Raw genomic sequence first — 19,549 nt, forward strand, 5'->3', positions numbered from 1 at the left:
GGAGCCCCGGGCGGCCACGTGGGCCGGGACCACGAGGGGCGACGCCGCAGGGGCAGCCAGCCAGGTGTCGCCGGCGCGCTGCTCCTCCTGCGACTCGGTGTGGGCGGGGCCGCCCCCGCCGGGACTCAGTTTCTCGGAAACGCCCTTCCCCGGCCAGAGCCGAGCTGGCCGCCTTCTGTGTTAACGCTTTCAGTTGCCGCTGTGACCTCTTCCCGCGGCCCTGAGATGACACAGCCCAGAATGTCGTCCGCGTCCCATGCACACCGAGCGCACCGGGTCGCCGGGCGGTACCGCGGGGTCAGGCTGGGAGCTGACCTCGGGGAGGGAGGGGGCGGCAGCGCCAGGACCCCGGCCCAGCCTCCCCGCCCCTGCAGCCCCTCCCCTCTGCACCGGCTCAGGGCCACTCAGACCACCAGCATCGTCGTCGTCAGGCGTGGACCTGGCTGGGCGCGCTCAGCTGTCATTTTAAAGGAAGAAAAAGGAGATGCGCCCTCCAGCCGCGCACTGACCAAGAGTAAACTTTCTACGCTGATGGGGACCGTCTCCACCTCGGCTACCCTAGACAGTAGCCATTCGCCACGTCTGGAAACGTGGCCGGTGCAACCGAGAAACTTCTCCGGTCCCTTCGTGTAAAAGAGCTGAATTTCAAACGCCACGTGTGGCCCGTGCGCACTGGACTGGGCGGCCCCGCGCCCCACCCCGCCCCAGAGCCCACCCGGGCCCCTGAAATGAGCCACTACAGACAACGGTACTTTTCCAATGATAGCTTTTTCTTTTCTTTTCTTTTTTTTATGAAAAAGATCACACAGAATTCGCCAACAAACAAAATTCCAAAAGAAACTTAAAAAAAAAAAAAAGGAAAACAATAATTCCCCCAAAAAACAAAACCGAAGTCTGGCTTTTCCTTCCCTTAAGATTGTCTGGACGAGGCCGCCCGGCCCTGGGCGCGGGGCGCTAAGTGCCGGCGGGGCAGCTCGCTCGCCCCTCAGCCTCTGCTCTCCCTAACTCTCTCCATCCTGGGGGCGAGGACAGGACACCTGGGCGGGCGGGGTGTGCTGGGGACGGGGGCCCGTGAAGCTGGGTGCTAGACACTCACGATCTAACAGGAAATAAAAAATAATATTCTGCACGTCAGAATGTGTTCGTTTTTTTTTTATAATTTCATAGCTATTTTTCACAGTTTTAAAAAGTTTATATTTATATATATTTATATATATTTATCTTTATATATATAATTAAAAAGTGGCCTCCTGGAAAGGCGTATGATACAGGGCAGGGCTCGTGGCCGGTACAATAAAACTGTACAGGTCCCGAGGGCCGCCTCCTCTGGGCGGCGGCGAGGCCTGCAGCACCATGGGGTTGTCTGTAGTGTGAGGCTCGGGGCCCCCTCCCGGGCTCCGTCCCCCGAGTCCAGGCCGTCCTGAGGGAGGAGGCCGGCCCACGGCGGGAGGCTTGGGGTGGGCTCCATGCCAAGGGGGCAGGACTGGGGAGCTCCGGGGGGACTGCGGGTGGCCCACGAATGACCCCCAGTGCCGCGGCCCGGGCTGGGGGGCCCGCCTGCTGAGGGCGACAAGGTGCTGGAGGGAGGCCCCGAGGGGGGCGGGCAGAGCCCCACGCTGGCAGCGGAGGGGAGCCCCTGTCCTGGGGCCACCGAGGAGTTGGGAAAGGGGGCTGGGGACGTGTGCACATGTGCGCACACACGTGCATGCATACAGGCACACACATGTACACACTCACGCGCGCCAGGGCACCCACGGGCACACTCGCATGCACACACCCGACGCACGTGGCCCCCGAGCCATGGCAGTGATGGTGAGGGGCCCTGGGTGGCAGGCGGGCGCGGGCGCTCAGCAGAGCACGGGCACGCCGTCGGTGGAGAAAATCATGCCCGTGGTGGGCTCGTAGGTGCCCGCGAGGTAGTACAGGCCCTCGCTGTCCTGGTACTTCTTGGTCTTGAGCATCTGCTCGTACTGCTCCAGGCCCACCACCAGGCACTTGTGCGACACCGTCTGCACATCATTCTCGTCCACGTGGGAGGACTGGTACAGGGCACGCTGCGGGCATGATGGGCGGCGTCAGGGGACAGGAAGCCCCCCGGTCCAGAGGACCAGAGAAAGCCTTGAAGGCAGAGAGCCAGAGACCGAGAGAGACAGACCCCCCCCCCCGAGAGACACAGAGATGGAGAGACACAAAGACACAGAGAGACCCAGAGACAGAGAAAACCCCAGAGACTGAGACACAAAGAGAGAGACACAGAGATACCCAGAGACAGAGAGAGAATACCAGAGACTGAGAGACACAGAGACAAAGAGACAGAGTCAGAGACACATAAAGACACAGAGACACCTAGAGACAGAGAGAGACTCAGAGGCCAAGAGACACAGAGATGGAGACTCAGAGACAGAGAGATCCCCAGAGAAACCCAGAGACTGAGAGACAGAGACCCAGAGACATACAGACCCCCAGAGAGACCCAGACTGAAAGAGACAGAGCCTGGGAGACAGAGACCAAGAGAGACACAGACCCCTGAAGAGTAAGAGCCGGAAAGCGACAGACAGAGGCAGGACCCGGCAGGGCAGCCCGGGGACCAGAGGCTGGGGCCCGCCCTCCTACCTCCATGAAGTCCTTCCTCTGGCTGGAGGCCCGCAGGGCCGCGGGGAGGCTGCGGCCGGACTTCTGGTCCCAGTGCTGCGGGCGACAGACGGGGCAGTGTGAGCCCGGCCGGCCCCACCCGCCCCGCCCCGCCCCGCCCCGGCCCGGCGCCCACCTGGCCCTCGTGCAGGCGCTTGCCCGGGCTGGTCTCCTCGGGGTGGTAGAACCACTTGACGCGGACCACCATGTTGCTGCCCCAGGACTCCCACATGCTCTGGATGCGGCCGATGTAGGGCAGGTTGGGGCGGCCGGCCGACAGGAAGACGGCGCAGTCGCCGATTCGGATCATCTCCTTGCCGCGCACGATGGCCTTGTAGAAGAGCTTGCGGGCCTTGCCCTTCATGCCGCGGCGCTGCGGGACACGGCGGTCAGGGCGCGAGGCGGCCACGGGCCAGGCAGCCCCTTCCTGCTCTAACCGGGGCCCTCTCATCTCCGGCACCCGGCGTCCCCAAGAGGGACTCCGTTTACACTCAGCCTCGCGCAGCTAAGCGGGTCTGTTCCAGAGCCATGCGGGCCAGGGCCGCCCCGAGGCCGCGGACCCTGCTCCCGCCGCTGGCCTTCGAGGCCCGGCAGCCCCTGCTCCGATCCCCACTTCCCAACAGGGCGGGGAGGGCCGGGGAGGAGACGGGGATAGCGAAGCCACGGGGCTCGCTCATGGCTCCACCTCCCCCGGCCATCTCACGTGTGGGGGCCACCACAAAGCACTGATTCATTCAACACACCCCCGGGGGGCCACAGAGCTCGCCACTCACTGCGTAGCCTCCACCTACACTGCCACAAAGGGCGCAGGGGCTCGGCATGACTCAACCCTCCATGGCCTGACCAGGGGCGCGGGAGCAAGGGGCACGGGCTGAGGGCTGTCCTTGGGACGTCAACGCCCAGGCATGGCCGACTGCCCCTGGAGAGGGAAGCTGCTGACGAAGGGCAGAGCCCAGGCCCACAGGATCCAGCACTGGGCCCACGTCTGCCAGGCTGCCAGGCCCCACGACAGGCTGGGCGTTTGTTTATTCACTCAACAAACATCTCCTGCAGTCTCCTCGGTACCTGAGCCTGGGCTGGCACTGGGACAGATGTGCAGGCTCTGAGAAGGGACCTAGCACAGCACCAGACAGCTCCAGGGCCTGTCACTGTCCCTAGGGGACGCCCCTGTCCTGACCCATGAACCCAAACCCAAGCAAAGCTCTGCCCTCCTGCGGAACAGGCATTTGCTCTCCTCAAACCAAGTCCTAAAAGTCATTTTCCCTTCTCACACTGGCTGCCAGGTGGCTCAATGGCAGTTTTGTTGCCTAAATAGTAGAAACCTCCATGCCAATTTCCTACCTAGCCAGCAGCCCCTTTTCTGCCTTTAATTCACTGGATTCCTGGTGGTGACAGGCTTTCTGATGTCCGAATAGCTAATTTCATGTGTTCCGTAAACTGCTCAAATTCTTTCCAGTTCAAGGCGTGGAGTAAATCAGTTCAAGATGAGAGCAACAGCTCAGACTCCTAAAGCGACTCTTTGACAGCAGCCAGGTTTCTGGCACCCAGCGGCTACTCCCCTTCCCACAGGGCCCACCCCGGTCCACAGGGTTCCCCAGTGGGGCTGATCCCATCCCTGGGGTGGGCACAGGACTCAGTCTGGCCAGTCCAAACATCCCATCCTCCTCCTGGAAAGTGTGATTGGCTCAGGGGTAGGGTGAGGACCCAAGCCACAGACATTCCACCAACTTTAGCCTGAACCCTTGGGACAAAGATACTTCCTTCCTGCTGTCACTTCTGAGCTGGTAGATCGTGAGCTGAAAGCTACTGGGGCTGCCTGAGAAGGAGACCAGTAGAAAGGAAGGAGAAACTGAAGCCTGGAGCACAGACCCAAGAGTGAGTCTGAAGACAGCCTTTGAGCCCCTGGATCCAGCTGTACCTGAAGCCAAACACCCCTGGACTTTTTTATTAAAGAGGCCAGTAAGTTTGGCCCTGTCCTCTGTTCTCTGCAGCTGTAAGGCCCTCAGTGACACTAACATTGGAACTTGCAAATGGCAGATGCTAAAATAAGGAATGGGTCGGTCACCATGGGGGCAGGACAGCAAGGATGTGCCTGTCCTTGGCTCAGAAGTTGTCACCACTTGGATGCCCCCTCAATAAAGCACCTGCAGGATGAGAGCTCCAGGGGGCCCAGTCTGGAATGTCTGGGTGAGGCTCCTTACAGAAGATCCTCGAGAATCTATATGTCAACTTTGCTGTCTCAAGAGGTGGCCTTGCCTAGAGAGGCTCTTTTGGCCTGGAGCCAGCAACGCAAGAGTGTGGGACGTCAGCTACCCCTTGTCCTGCAGGGCGGAGAAGCAGGGCACCCACCCCAGGTTCTAGTCAGGGCCTCAAAGGCAGGGTGGCCTAAGGAGAGCAGGAGCGGGAGGTGGGGAGCCCTCCTGGACCTCCTGCCTAGGGGCACAGCCTGGGGCAGATGGAGCTGTCCTCTCCCACTGGGCGGGGGGCGGAGTCTAAGTGTCCTTGAGGGTGTGGGAGGGCCTACAAGCTGCTAAGACAGAACCCAAAGCTAGAGTCTTGATTCAGACCATCCCTCGACTGTTCTGGCCTTGCTGACACACACCAGGGAGCTGAGAGAACACAAACACACCAGACGCTTCCCGAGCTCTTAAGAGGGGTGTTGCCAGAGACCCCACAAGCTCACTGCTGTCAACCCCCAAGGCCCTGGCTCGCCTGGCAGGACCACCTCAGGAGAGGTACAAAGCCCACAGGGCATCTGCTCCCAGCCCATCTCAGGGCGGCCTCCAAGGACTCTGGCCCAGCGACATGGATGCGGCGGGCAAAGCTGGCCGCTGCGCCTGTGGACAAGCTCACGTGGCTGGAGGACAAAAGCCCACAGGCTCTTCCTGTCCAGGGACATGGGACAGACTGGTGACTATAAAAGAGTTCCTCTCCTGCCCGTGGAAGCTCCGTGTGTGCGCATGAGTGCGCATGTGTGTACGTGCGTACATTCATGTACCTGTATGCATGTGTACACGTATGCGTGTGCATATGTACATACATGCGTTGAGTGTGTGCATGCATAAGTTTATGCATGCGGGTGTATGCATGTGTGCCTGTATATACGTGCACATATGGCTGTGTGTGCATGTGCACATGTGCATGTATGACTGCATGCACGTATAGGGCTGTGTGTATTGCACACATGTGCATGTGTGTTTGTGCCCACGTGTGTTGCACGTCCACATGTGCAGGCGGCAGGCAGGCACAGGGAGGGTCCAGAGGGCTCCTCCTAGAGAACTAGCCGTCCTCTACATAGGGTGTCCTGGTGACCCAGCCCCGGCCAGTCAGAAGGCTCTGCCTCTCAAGCCACCCTGGTCAGCTCAGGGGCGCGCACGGGGACAGAAGGGCCCTCTGCTGTGGCCACTAGTAGCGGGGCCGGAGGCCAGCAGCACTCCGCCAGGGGAGGTTGAATAGCAGCCGAAATGAAGCGAACGCCAAGGAAACCAGGCTGTTTGGCCAGGAGGTTTCGAGAGCCCAGCTGCGTGGGCCTCAACAGCCACGCACTGGCCCTGGCTCGCGGTCGGGCCTGGGCCCTGCAGGGGATGGCCGGTGCGGGGCCTGGAGGGCCTGCTGCTCTAAGGACATGGGCTCTGCGGCCACCGGAGCTGAGTGTCCCCGGGTGCCGACACTCAGCGTGCCATCCACAAGGGGGGTCCCGGCAGCTCGCCCCAGCCCTCCACCACAGACGAGGGGGAAGGAAGGGTGGGCCGGCGACAGTCAGCCACCAAAGGCAGGTAGCGCCCCCAGCCCGCGTGCCCGCGCTACCTGGGTGGGCTTGCCGAACCACTTCCACAGCTGGCGCGCAGGCAGGAAGGCGGCGATCTTGGGCCGGTTCTCCACTGACGGCAGGCGCTGCCGCTTGGCCAGCTCCTTGGTGGTGGGCAGGTGGACGCCCTCTCTCTTTTTGGGGCGGCTCTTGGCCCCGGCCCCGGCCTGAGCCTTGGGCTGCAGAGGCTGCGGGGGCTGCGGCGGGGGGGCCTGGGGCGCGGGCGCCGGCGCCTTCTTGCCCGGGGAGTGGGCCGAGGAGCGCGCCTTGCCAGTCTGCTTGGGGGCCTTGCTGGGGAGGGCTGGCGGGGCGGAGGGACCGGCCGCGGGGGCAGGGGCCGCCTCATCGTCCGAGCTGCAGGAAGAATCGTCTGTGGTGGAGGAGGAGGAGGAGGAGGAGGAGGAGGAAGAGGAGGAGGACGACGAGGAGGAGGAGGAAGAGGACGAGGACGAGGAGGAAGATGAGGACGAGGAGGACGACGAGGAGGAGGAGGAAGAAGAGGAGGACGAGGAGGAGGACGAGGAAGAAGAGGAGGACGAGGAGGAGGCCCTGGAGCTGGAGGCCCCGCAGTTCCGGCCCCCGCCGCCCCGGCCTTCCTCCTCTCCCTCTGTCTCCGAGCTGCTGCTGCTGCTGCTGCCACTGTCGCTGCTGCTGCTGCTGCTGCTGCTGCTGCTGCTGCTGCTGCTCTCCGACTCCTCGGCCCCGTCCTGCTCAGCCTGGCCCTTGTCCGGGCTCTTGGGGTTCCCCGAGTCCTCGAACGTGAGCCCACCTCCGGGCTCCTGGGCCAGGTCGCCGTCCCCGGCCTTGGGCCGGGCCGCCTTGGGCTCGCTGCCGCCCGCTGCCGGGGGGTAGCCGCCCAGGCCCAGGAGGGTCTTGGGCTCCTGCCAGCCCCCAGCCCCGGGGTCCTCCCGCAGAAGCAGAGCTTCCTTGGCCTTCTTGCTTTTGGGTGACGTTACACCCTCATGGTCCAGCTTGACGAGCAGCTCGGCCTCCTCCCCGGGCCTCCGAGTGCCCTTGGTGGCCGACTCCTCAGCAGCCCGGGCCTTCTTGGGCTTGGGGCGGGTGGCGGGCATGGTGATGGGCATGGCAACGAAGGGGGCCGGGGCCAGGGTGGTGGCGGTGGGGGCCGGCAGCTCCCCAAAGGGCTCGGGGGCCGGGCAGCTGGCGAAGGTGGGCGGCGCCGGGCTGGGCTGAGGGGGTGTTGGGCGAGCCTTGGGGGCTTTGGCCCGCTTGTCTGCGGGTTCTGGAGGGCTCTTCTTGGAACTTGGGGTACTGATCGGCTCTAGGGCCAACGGGGCACTAGGGACCTCATCTGTGGAGCCCCCCTCCTCCAGGACGGCAGTTCTGTCTAGAAGAGAGAAGGAAAGAACAGACGTGAGGCCAGAGTGCGGGTTCGCCGAGCCAGAGAGCCTGCCCAGCGCTGCTCTGCCAGCCTGTGCCCTCTGTGGGCCTCGGGGCCGCGGCTCTCGCATCCCAGTCATCCCATGCATCGTGACCCTAAAGGGGCCCTTGGTGGCCTTGGCTCTTTGCCTGAAGCCCTCTTCTTTACACTCTGGAGCAAACAGGCCCTGGGTGCACCTCGGCTCCGCCTCCCTGAGCTTTAGCGCCTCACCGGTCACAGCGGTCCAAGAGCAGAGGCCCCACGGGGCGGGAGTGGTCTCTGTGCCGAGTGCCCGCCCCCACCTGCCCTGCCCCTGCGTCTCCACTGGGCAAGGCCTGGGCCACCTACCACCCTTGGCTTTGGCGCTGGGTTTCCGCCCGCGCCCTCGCGCCTTGGCGCCGGGCTCCTCGGACCCTGGCGCGCCCCCGTCTTTGCTGTCCCCGGTATCTTTGCTGGTCTTCCGGCTGCGGCGCTTGGCGCTCGGCACCAGGAGGGCCGGGGACGGCTCAGCACCTGCAGGGCAGGACAGACAGACAGTGGCTCAGGCCCGGGTCTCCACTCCCCCAACCGCAGGAGCGTTGTCTGTCATGGGGAGCAAGGATGGGGAGGAACCTCACGGCACTGTGTGGCTGACCGCCCTCGGCCTGCCTGGATAGGCTGTGTGGTTGGGGTGGGGGGCCCGTCTGCAGGGACTCAGCTCAGGTGTCTGTACACACCAGCAGCTCAGTGGAGGCTCCCCGAAGGCGTGCCCGGGCAGGGGCTGAGAAGAAATGCTGACTTGTGTTTTTTATGATTCCCGTGGAGTGGTGCTCAAAACCACTGAGGTTCTGGACCCCTGAAGTCAGGCAGTCCTAGCTGAAGTCCTAGAGGTCCGAGTCCTAGCTCTGCCCCTAACTAGTCATGGGACCACGGCTAAGTCATTTTACCTCTCTAAACCTGAGTTTTGTACTGGTTAGTCAAAGGGGAGAGTATTTCTGGACACACAGGACAGAGCCAAGAATTCAGCGCTATCATGGACCTACAGAGCACAGAAATGTCAACAACTACTGATGGCTCCCACAGCCCGGGCCGCCTGGCCTCATGGGCCACGGGGTGCAGACCCAGGGAGCTCTGGGATCCCCTCCTCTGAACCCGTTCTGGGAGCCTCCACCCACGGTTTCTGCCATTTCCATCCCCTGGGTGCAAGTGGTCCAAAAGGCAGACAGAGCCCAGAGCCAGGCTCCGAGGGAAGCGAGGCGAGGGCCTGGGGTCGGCCCCCAGCCTAGGCAGCAGGACCACCACTCACACTGGATCTTATAGTCGGGAGGCAGGAGGCGGATGTGTGAGAGCGGAATTCTCCCTGTGTCTCCATCGTCGAACTCCACAGTGATCAGGTCCCCGTCGTCCTCGAGGCCCAGCAAGCCTGTTGGAGGAGGGGCAGGGTCAGTGGAGGCCCACGGACAGCCAGCTCCTGGAGGCCATGAGAGCAGAACCAGCCAGTAAGTGGCCCTGGATGCAGGCTGTGTGAGGGCAGGCACGCAGTGTGCAGAACGCGGGCCTCAGAGCCACAGTCGCGACGAGAGCACTGGCTCCCCAGTCCAGCCGAGCATGTGTCCTGACTTTGGGGACATGTATCTGTGCCCACTTACTCCCAGGGCCCTTCCCAAAGCAACATTAAGCAACAGCAGAAGCGGGAACCATCAAGGACAGAGGGAGTGGGCAAGGGGATGCCAGCAGGTGACAGTGCCAGCGTCAGTGCCAGCGTTCCAGAAGACTGCATCTGCTTGGACAAGTGGGAAGCAACTTTGATCTCGGCTTTCTCTGCTCTGCCAGGGGCTTGGAAGGAGGCAATGCCAACAAAAAGGAAGCTGGTGTTCACAAGGGAAGCCCACCAAGGCTCGGGCCCTGGAGGCACCAAGCACCCCTGGAGGCGGGCACAAGGGACCCCAACGCGGGACAGGCTGAGGGCCGCACCACAGCAGGAACCGGGAGGTTTATGTCTGGGGAGAGTCTCTGACGGACCCTGGACACAGGGGAGGCACATGGGTGGGTGCCACACCAGCCAGGGTGACGGGAAAGCTCCTACTGAATAGTAACCCCCATTCCCAAGTGCCAGCCAAGTCCAGCTCCTGGGGGACAGAGGTCTTGGGCCACCTGACCGGCTGCTGGGGAAGAGCCACAGGTGCTGGCACTTGGGGTCCCTGACAAAACATTCCTGCCCACCAGTGTCCGGAGGCCTTGCCCACACAGAGAACTCCCAATCTGCTTGATTAGGATCTCCAGAGATGCAAGGTCGGCCTCTAATGAGAGGCAGACATGGAACAGAGAGGGGAGGGCAGCTCAAGAAGGAACACAGAACCCAGAGAGGTGGCAAGGGAGACCTGGGAGGAAGGGAGCCAAAGAAATCTAAAATGAAAACAACACGTCCTCAGAGAAATTCAAAAAAAGGGAATGTACCCAGGAAACAAAAAGAGGTTACAGGAAAAAAAAGGAACACTCAAAGAAGAAGAACAAACTTAGGAATCTTTTAAATGATAGCAGAAATTTCAAAAACACAAGAGAATAGAAAGGCCAGAAGGTAAAGTTGGGGAGATCTCCCAGAAGGTTGAACAAAAACATAAAGGAAAAGGTAATGATAGGAAAAAAGCTACGAGCACTGAGGGCCATCAGACGAGTTTGAGTTCCAGGGAAAAGAGAGTAAATGAAGAAAAGAAATTCTCAAAGAAGCAATATGAGACGTTTCCAAGATGAAACGAAATTTGCTTCAAAATCAAAGGCCCCCCCAACTATCCAGCACACACACACAGACACAGACACACACACACACACATGAAAACTGCACGGAATTCCAGATCTAGGAGTAATGAGATCCCAAAAGCTTCCGGAGAGAAAAGGCAGGCCTCCTACAAAGACTTGGGAATAATCATGGCTTTGAACGTCTCAGACAGCACTGGACGCTAGATAAAAATGGAGCAGTGACTTTGAAATGACGGGGGAGGACGGTGTCAAGAAGTGGCCTAGGCAGACTCTAAACCCACCTCCTCCATGGACACGACAAATTCACAACCGCTCTGGGAACAATCACCCCTGAGAGAGAGCTGAAAACCGGATGACAAGAACCCCCACAACAAGGGACAGTGCTGACCAAGGTGGAAGAGGCGGAAATGCCTTTCTGGAGAGGAAAAAGCCACGTTCGAGCCGCAGCGCTTCACAGCCAGCGGGGAGTGAGGGAGCTGAGCGGGGGAGTGTTACCACCGTGAGCAGCTTTTGGACTCAGCACAATCAAGATGAGTGACATAATACCTGGCTTTGCTGGCTATTAACAACCACGGGGAATTCCCCCAGAAAAGCTATCTGACATAAAGGAACAAAAGCCAGCTCTTAAAGGGCCCATGCACAAATGCACCCATTTTGGAAAGCAACCTAAAATCACCAGAAAGAAAGGTGCACAGGCCTTTGGTGGAAAGAGACTCACCTGATGGGCTCTGGGTGTGTCTCAGTGAGAGGTGAGACCTCTCCAGGGACTGAGACATTGGCAGCAGCCATTACCACAACCTAGTCCAGGCGTGCTCACACAGGCGCTGGCAGACACCACTGAGGTTCTTACCCTGGCCTGTTAGCCCAGGGTCTGTCCCACCCACGAGAGCACTGATTTAATCCAGCTCAGCCAGGGCAGGCAGCCCACCCTAGGGACAGGCCCCATACGACAGCAAGCCCTCAGGCAACTTGTGGGCCTGCATAGGTGGGGTGCCTGGATCCTCTGCAGCCCAGCAAGTGGGTCCCCCTCTGTGGGGCAGGGCATGCATGAGGAGCAGGCCTGCATTGTTGGAGTGTGTGTGGGGCCACCACATCCACTTCAGTGGTTGGGGCGTGTACACGAGGCAGGACTGTGTTGATGGGGTGTGTGGCCCTGCAGGCAGTGGGGCTTGTCAGCTGCAGCAGACATGTGCTTCCCAAACAGCCACATAGGGCATCAGCCCCACCTTCCAAAGCATGAAACAATTGGATCTTCCTACGCCTGGGGCCAGCTCCATTCAGCTGCAATCCTGAGAGACCTGGTAAGAGCCTTGCAGGCTGGAGGCCTACAGCAATTGTAAGCCCCTGAACCTAGCAGCCATCCATGCTGGGGACCTACTCACTTATCAGAAAAACTGTAACAGGAATGTGCTATTAGACCTTGCAGCCAACTGTGCTGGGGCTCCTCATGCCTGACAAAGTGGCTGAAGGGACCATAGCAGCCACACGCAGCTGAACATTACAACCAGCCAGCCAGGGGGACAGCCTAGGCTCCCTGGGCACCTGCAGCAAGAGCAACCCTGCCACAACAGAAGGACACACGTAGCCCACACAGGCCACATTGCTGGAACATTTGGAACTCATGATGAGAGGGAAGCACATACTGAGCCTCACAAGGCGTTTCTTACACAAGGCCACCTCTCCAAGATGGGGAGATACAGCTGATCTACCTAATACATAGATAAAAGCACAGAAAAAGAGGCAAAATGAGGAGACAAAGGAATACGTTCCAAGTAAGAGAACAGGACAAAAGCTCAGAAAAAGAACTAAACGAAACAGAAATAAACAATCTACCTAACAACCAGTTCAAACAAAAAGTCATAAGGATGCTCACTGATCATGGGAGAAGGATGGATGAACTCAGTGAGAACTTCAACAAAGAATGGGAAAATATAAAAAAGAACCAATCAGAAATGAAGAAGACAATACAGGAACTGAAATGATGGGGGAAAATTATTTCCAGCCTAGAATTTATACCCAGCTCAACTATCTCTAAGGAATAGAACAGAACAGAGATTTCAGGCACACACGTACTTGAGGAATTTACCTCCCCCGGCCCTTTCTCAGAAAGCTTTGGAAAGATCCTCAACGACAATGAGGGAATGAGACAAGGAAGAGAAAGACACGGGTCCAACACAGGAGACAGACAGAATTCTGCGAATGATGGCACAGGCAAGTCCCAAGGGCAACAACACCCACGCAGCAGGCCTGGAAAGCAGCTAGCCCATCATGGTTCAGGGGACAGAAAGCTCTGGGAGACCAGAATCAGGACGAATTTTCACCATATTTTCACCATATTCTTGCCCAGCGTCCCTGCTCCCATCTTCTGGATATGTATGGATGTTAGGTGGACAAGGGGCGGACTGTTATGTGACTTTTTTTTTTTTTTGATGCAACGAACATCCACATCCCCAACTCCTGGATGCGCTGGTTTTGCAATAGCGAGGGGTGCACCATTTGAGCATCTGCCACTTTTGTCTGTCTGACATCCATATCTATGTCTTCCGAGGTACCTGTTATTTTTGTCTGCTCAGCTTCCAGTCTCTTATTCTACTAACAACATCCCCAGCTCTCTCAGGCCATGTGTAAAATTAGGAAGCTGACCTCACGCATCAGCTTCAGGGACAAGCACACGACCCAGGCCCAGTCACTCAGCCTCACAGCAGTGGGGTCCACGAAATCCACACAACCCAGGCCAGGTGAGTAGGATTCCATCCTAGGACTTACATGGGAAAAGCCAGTTCTCTGATGATAGGATTTGTTAAGATGGTGAAACAGAGTCCCCAAGGAGCTGGGTGTGAAGCCAGCACAGACGAGAGCAGTGCTGACAGGCACTGCGGCCCCAGGTCCTGATGCCACCGTGCGAACAGTGCGGAGGTCAACCAAGCCCAAAGGCCCTATGCGGTTTCAGTTACACAAGCCGATGAAATCCTTCATCTTAGGCCAGTTAGAATTGGGTTTCAACCCCACGAATCCATACTGATACACTAGGAAACGGGGGCGCCGGGGAGGAGGGGGTGTGGGAGCATCTCACCTCGGACCACGGTGCCCGGGTAGAGGCAACGGTACTGCTGGCTCCAGTAGGCCGCGATCCTGGTCCCTTGTGGCAAGAAGCGAGTGGAGGCTGGCCTCACGTCAATGATCTGAGAAGGCGAAGGATTGAGCGCCAGGTGGTGACCAGGCACAGCCCCGGCCCCCGAGCCCCCAGCAGCCTGCCTCCTCTCCCGCTCACCGCCTCCTGCAGCAGCTGCTCCAGGCAGTAGATGTGGGGCCGGTTCCCACGTTCTCCCTCCACCACCACACGGTAGCTGCAAGGCCAGGGCAGGGGTGGTGTGAGGTGACAATTGGCGACTGCCCAACAGGGACCCCTACGCCAAGAATCCCAGCCCCACCAGCACGAGCTCTGCCTCCCAGACCACGGAGACGTGACATCAGAGCCTGAGAGTTTGCTGACTTGCTGTATCTCTCCCCTTCTGGGTCTCATTTCCCTCATCTGTACAACTAGGAGTTGCAAATCCAAGAGAGGCCAGCACGGTCTCTCACACCTCTTCCTGCTGAGCCCCCTGCCACTTGGGGCCAGCCATGTCCATCCTGGCACACCCTGAGCATACTGTCCTCCCAGTGTCTTCTGAGCCCTCCAACACCCCTGCGAGGTCGGCACCATTTGCCTGGTTCTATGGAAGGGAAGCTGCAGCTCAGAGAGGGGAAGCAACCTGCCCACAGAGACCCAGCAAGGCACCCTGGATGCAGGACTGGGTGAGGTTCCTCAGGCTCTGAGCCGGGTGCTGCCCCTGGCTGGCCCCCCGGCCCCCGACTCACATGTCTGGCGAGTGCACTGTCTGCACGTGCCCGGCGTACAGCAGCTTGTCATCCATGGGGATGAGCACACGCAAGCCGTCTTTCAGCTCATCCTTGTCGATGATGCAGGAGCGCGGAGCTGCAGGAGGGCAGGCAGTGAGGCCCCAGGATAACCTCCCTCCCTCCCCTCAGGCCTGCCTGGTCAACCTCGACTCATCCCTCGCAGAGCATAAGGCCTGGGGTGCCTGGAGGGGCCTGCGGGGCATGTGTGTGTCCATGTGCGCACACCTACGTGCCCGCACAGATGAGCCTTGTGCGGGGATGTGCATGCACGCACCAGTGTGCACATGGCGGGGGCCATGTGCAGCCCCTCCCCTCCTAGCCCCAGGCGCCTGAAAAGACCCCGAGTGGGTGTGAACCAGGGGTGACAGCCTGCATGGGCCCCCCACCCCCCCGCCCCCCGAACCCGTGCATGAGGTTCTGGGTCATCGGCCCATTCGACCAAACCTCTGGGGGTTTGCATTGGCTTTTTCTCCACCTGGAAGGACGTTTGTTCTGGAACTCAGGCCCCAACGGGCAAACATCCCGACAGGGCAACGATCACTGCTCCCAGCACCCCATCTCCCCATCCTTAGTCGTCAGCCCCAGGCGGCCTCGCCCCTTGGCTTAAGCCTCCCCTCCCAGCAGCCCCACGCCAGGCCCTCCTCAGGTCTCCTCCAGGCTTCTGCGGCCTCCTGAGCCTGCTCTTCCTTTCGCGGGACCTCCAGCCCGGCCCCACCCTGTTGTGACCATGCGTCAGGGGGACATGGACAGAACCACCAGTGCACTTCTTTCCTGCCTGCGCCCACACCCTTGCCATGGCCTCCCCGTGGGCAGAGCGGACTTCCCACCTCTCCATGTCGGGCACGACATGTGACTCGCTCTGCCCCAAGGCCCTTCGTCGCCCCCGCATCCCATTATCGTGGGAGCCCAGCTGGGGGCAGCCCGGCCCCGCCGCAGACAACGGAGGCACAGATACTTACTGCCATTCACCATCGCCACTGAGTGGCGGCTGGTCCCTCAGCAACTGCGGACTCTACACCCCCAGAGAGGGCACCAAGTTCCTTAGGGCTGGCCCGGCTCCTCCTCTTGTCCCCACCTGCCCCACCCAATCTACACCCTCAATCTCCCCTCGGGAGCGCCAGGCACCCAGCCCCAAGTACTACCAGACGTCACTTCCCTAGGACGTCCTCCAGGCACCCAAACTCCCCTCAGCAACGTCCAGCACGTGCGCCCCTCCCCCTGCCCCCTCCGCGACCCACTCCGTGACCCACCCAGCAACAGCTGTCCCACCCAGCTCACCACCAGCTCCCTTCTCTGCTCACACAGCCCACCCCACAGCCCATCGACCCTCCCTCTGACGTGCTCAGATCCGCCCTGGGTCCCTCCCTGCAGCCCCACGGCAGCCCCACCGTCGCTCACCTGGATCCTGGACTCCCTGCCCTCCCTGGGCCCCTCCAATTCGTCCTCCACACAGCAGTCAGGGAGCGCACTTCAAGGCCAACCTGACCACACTGCTCTCCTGCTGACAACCTCTAACAGCTTCCAGTTCTCATCAGGGTGAAGACCAAACCCCAACCAAGTCCCGTGAGACTTGGGGTGCTCTTCCTCTACCTCCTCCCCAGCCCGAGCCGCTCTCTCACCCCCAGCTTACTAAATCAGAGCCAAACTGACCTTCTTTCAGTTCACTGCAGGTACTATGCTCCCACCCAACCGCAGGGCTTTTGCACATGCCGTTCCCTCTGGCATCCCATCTCAGGCCCTGGTAACTTCCCCAGGGGAACCTCCTGGCCCCCATATTCCAGGCCCAGGGCAACACAGCATTGCAAGCACTCACCCGGAGTTAGCGGCCGCTCCACAGCCCCACCGCGTGGCAAGTGCTCATCCTCAGAGAAGCTCGAGTCCTGGTTGGGTTCGAAGTCCTCCTCGGCAGCCATGCTCTCCATCAGCTTGCTCACAGCTCCTCCCTTCCCCCGGTTCTGGGGACGGAGCGCGGCAGACCAACAGTTTAGGACCTGCCATCAGAGTCCTGCCCAGCTAGGACCCTCCCTGGAAACTCGGGGGCAGGGGCTGCCGGGGAGTCTGCCACGTGTGCACAGGCCACAGGGAGGATGAGATGGACCCAGAACCCCCCAGCCGGGGCCCACACCTGCTGAGGCAGCCCGTCCAGCTCACACAATGGACCTGGGGAAACCCAGCCGCTGTGGAGGGCGGGCACACCAGGCATGCGCCCCGCTGTCAACCGAGCAAAGAACGCCGCCCAGCCTCACCTCCTTCTTCACCTCCTTCCCCTTGGCCTTGGCCTTGCTCCTCTTGGCGGCGGCCGGGGAGCTGGCGTGAGGGCCCCGGGCCTCGGGCGGCAGGGCGGGGGCGCGGGGCGGGGGCAGCGCAGCTCCGGACCCCGCCTCCTTCCCCTTCTTCTTCTGGGGGGGAAGCAACAGAGCGGAGCCCTCAGGGGGCAGGGCCGGCCCGGCCTCCCCAACCACTCACCCTCCCGAGAGAGCGAAACCCTGCCTCCCCCGCCAGCGTTTCTGGTTTCAATCTGAGCTGTTTTATTACTTCTATATATTACTCGTTAAAAAGAAAAGAAAGAAACACCCAAGTGTGTTTACATGCAAGTTCCTCTCCAACGATCCTACCAACTGTACAGAGGTAACCAAAGCCACAGTAACAGGGTGGTGTATCCTCCAGAACTTTCTACAAGCACCTACAAGCCTGTAAACATGAAGCCTATGCAGACACATCCGTGCGCACACGGTATTTATTTTTAACACAGATGGGAATTTACCAAAAGTCCTGCTTCGCAACTTTTTCCCCCCAGTATGTCTGATACGCACAGAGGGAGGCAGCGCATCTTTTATTTTTAACGGCTGCCCAACGTGCCGGGCGTGGGGAACTGCACTTCCTTTCGCCACTCCTCTAACACTGGACGCGTGGGCTGCCTCCATTTTTCTGCTCTTTCAAATGATGCCACAAAAACCAACAGTCCCTATTAGATCTAAGGACACATTTCTGGGAGTAGCGCTTAAGACCAGTTGGCTGCTGCCAGGGGGGCTCCGGGAGGCCTGCATCACTTTCCACCGGCCCCAGCAGCGGGGGGGGCGGCCCTCCAGCCCAGCCCACAGCCCCCCGGCGTGGTGGAACGGGGCGCCCCCTCCCAGCTGGGGCAGAAACGGTCCAGGGCACTGCACCGTGGCCGGCTTCATTCATCAAAGCAAGGACTCGAAAACACCTGGATGGCCAGCCACCTGTCACGGGAAGGCCGGAGCCCAGACAGACGTGGTTCCAAGCTTCAGCACAGAGCCAAGAGTCCTGCTCCTAGGAAGAGGCCATGGCGTGGGCGAGCGGGAGGACAACTGTGTGCCAATGGCAGGCTCCTAGCACACCCAGCCTCATCCGGAGGGGCGGCGGGGGGGCGGGGCGGGGGGCGACGCCAGGCTTTTGAAAAGAGACATTCCTACAACAGAACGACCAAGTCAAGAGCCCAGAGGAAGTGAAGGAAATAGAAAAAGCTAGTGCCGGGCACATGTTACCAAGCCTACGGAAGTCACAGCTTCTGCATCGGATGCGCGACATTCAAAGTCAACAGCATTAAAAGGGACAAGATGGGAAATGTTCCCGGGATAAAAGGTATCCAGTTTAATCCCCATTTGGGTAAAAAGCATATAACTAACACACACACGGACAGTCTATGGTCTCGTTTCTCATGCCTGTTGTAGGCCTGGTCACGTCTCCGAAGTCAGAAGGCACTGCGGGCTGAAGGAACGTTTCTAACCTGGGCCCGTTTCCCTTCCCCTAACGTCTGTTGTTAACGGACAGCTCGTGTGACGGGGCCCGTCTCTGCAGCTGGATGCTTGGGGAAAGAACGGCAGCAAAAGCAGTTCCGAGTGGGTCTCTCTCCACGGCCCAGGGCACTGTTACGATCGGAGGAAACGTGACTGCCTCTTTCCCGCTGACCAGAAAGCCCATTTCTGGGGAGCTTGTTCTTTCTTTTTTAAATAAGAAAAGAACCTCAAACGTGACAAGTCGGCACACAGAATAGAGATGGTCACTGCCGTGGTAATTACGACGGCAAAATACCATCGTCAACCAAACCACCGACGGCCAGCATGGCTGATGGCGGCAGACGACGGAAACCAGGGACAGCCAGAGGGCAGGGTGTCACCCAGCCATTTAGAAATATTGATTAAGAAAAGTGAAACAGAAGCACACCATATGTGGGAATGCACAAGCTGTAAAGCTGAGTCTAAAAAGCAGGGTACAAAGCGCATCTCACAAGTGGGAACCACGGCTCCTCGGGGGTCTGATGGGCGTCTGACTTCTCCCCGCGCCGACCATTATCCTGCTCTGTTCCGGTCTCTCACTGTCTCATCAGGAGGCCGGGATTGGGTGAGCCCCTGGGCCTCTCCCCACCAGAAGGCACCACCTTGGGACAGGCCCAGAGAGACCGTGTGGGCACGTGGTTAGGGCCCCAGCTCTGGTGCAGGACCCCCAGTGTTCAAAGCTCAGCCCAGATTGAGCATGCGTGCCATGACCTGCTGCAGGCACAGGGCCCCTGGGCAACGTGGTTGGCGCGAGGACCTGCCTCACGTGGCTCCGTGAGCGCTCGGTCGGGGCAGGAGGAAGTCTCCATGTGGCCTCTGCCCCGTGCCTGGTGCGGGGCTCAAAATCCCTTGGAACGTCCTGGGTCACGGGGGCGTCTTCCGCTCTAAGGGGGCCACCCTCGGTGAGCCCCGATAGACAGCTTCAGGGTGAGCTGGTCCCCAGGAAGCCGAGCCCCGACTGGAAGTCTGGAATTTCCAGCCGCACACCCCATCCCCGGGGAGTGAGGGGAGAGGTGCTGAAGACTGAGTTAACAATCGATCACGCCAAAGGGATGAAACCTCCATAAAAACCCCATGACGGGGTCTGACCACAGCGGGGTGCTGGCAGCCCCGTGCGCCCCCTGGCCTGTGCATCTCCTCCACGCCTGCCCCTGCGTCGGGGCCTTCACAACCAACAGCAGCAGGGAGGCGCATGTTTTCCGAGTACCGGGAGTCCTTCTGGGGAATGATCCAAGCTCAGGCGGAGGTCAAGAAAAGCCCTGACTTACAGCCAGTCGGTCAGAAGCACAGGTG

At 60.0% G+C, this 19,549-nt stretch overlaps 1 protein-coding gene across 7 annotated transcripts in view; it reads right to left on the minus strand.

The window, feature by feature from the left end:
• Window positions 1-751: 751 nt before the first annotated feature.
• TNRC18 (trinucleotide repeat containing 18) overlaps window positions 752-19,549 on the minus strand; it is an 84,162-nt gene continuing 65,364 nt past the window's right edge. For all 7 annotated transcript variants that reach the window (XM_070566223.1, XM_070566226.1, XM_070566221.1 and 4 more), the window contains 11 exons: window positions 16,703-16,855; window positions 16,270-16,411; window positions 14,415-14,532; window positions 13,828-13,903; window positions 13,630-13,738; window positions 9,106-9,222; window positions 8,169-8,333; window positions 6,439-7,787; window positions 2,768-3,004; window positions 2,614-2,688; window positions 752-2,054 (listed from right to left, as the gene is read on the minus strand). In XM_070566223.1, the coding sequence (XP_070422324.1) occupies window positions 1,848-2,054; window positions 2,614-2,688; window positions 2,768-3,004; window positions 6,439-7,787; window positions 8,169-8,333; window positions 9,106-9,222; window positions 13,630-13,738; window positions 13,828-13,903; window positions 14,415-14,532; window positions 16,270-16,411; window positions 16,703-16,855 (2,748 nt within the window). In that variant the 3' untranslated portion in view covers window positions 752-1,847. The remainder of the gene's footprint in view (window positions 2,055-2,613; window positions 2,689-2,767; window positions 3,005-6,438; window positions 7,788-8,168; window positions 8,334-9,105; window positions 9,223-13,629; window positions 13,739-13,827; window positions 13,904-14,414; window positions 14,533-16,269; window positions 16,412-16,702; window positions 16,856-19,549) is intronic.

Source organism: Equus przewalskii, chromosome 12 (genome assembly GCF_037783145.1).
Source record: "Equus przewalskii isolate Varuska chromosome 12, EquPr2, whole genome shotgun sequence".
NCBI classification, from domain to species: Eukaryota; Metazoa; Chordata; class Mammalia; order Perissodactyla; family Equidae; genus Equus; species Equus przewalskii.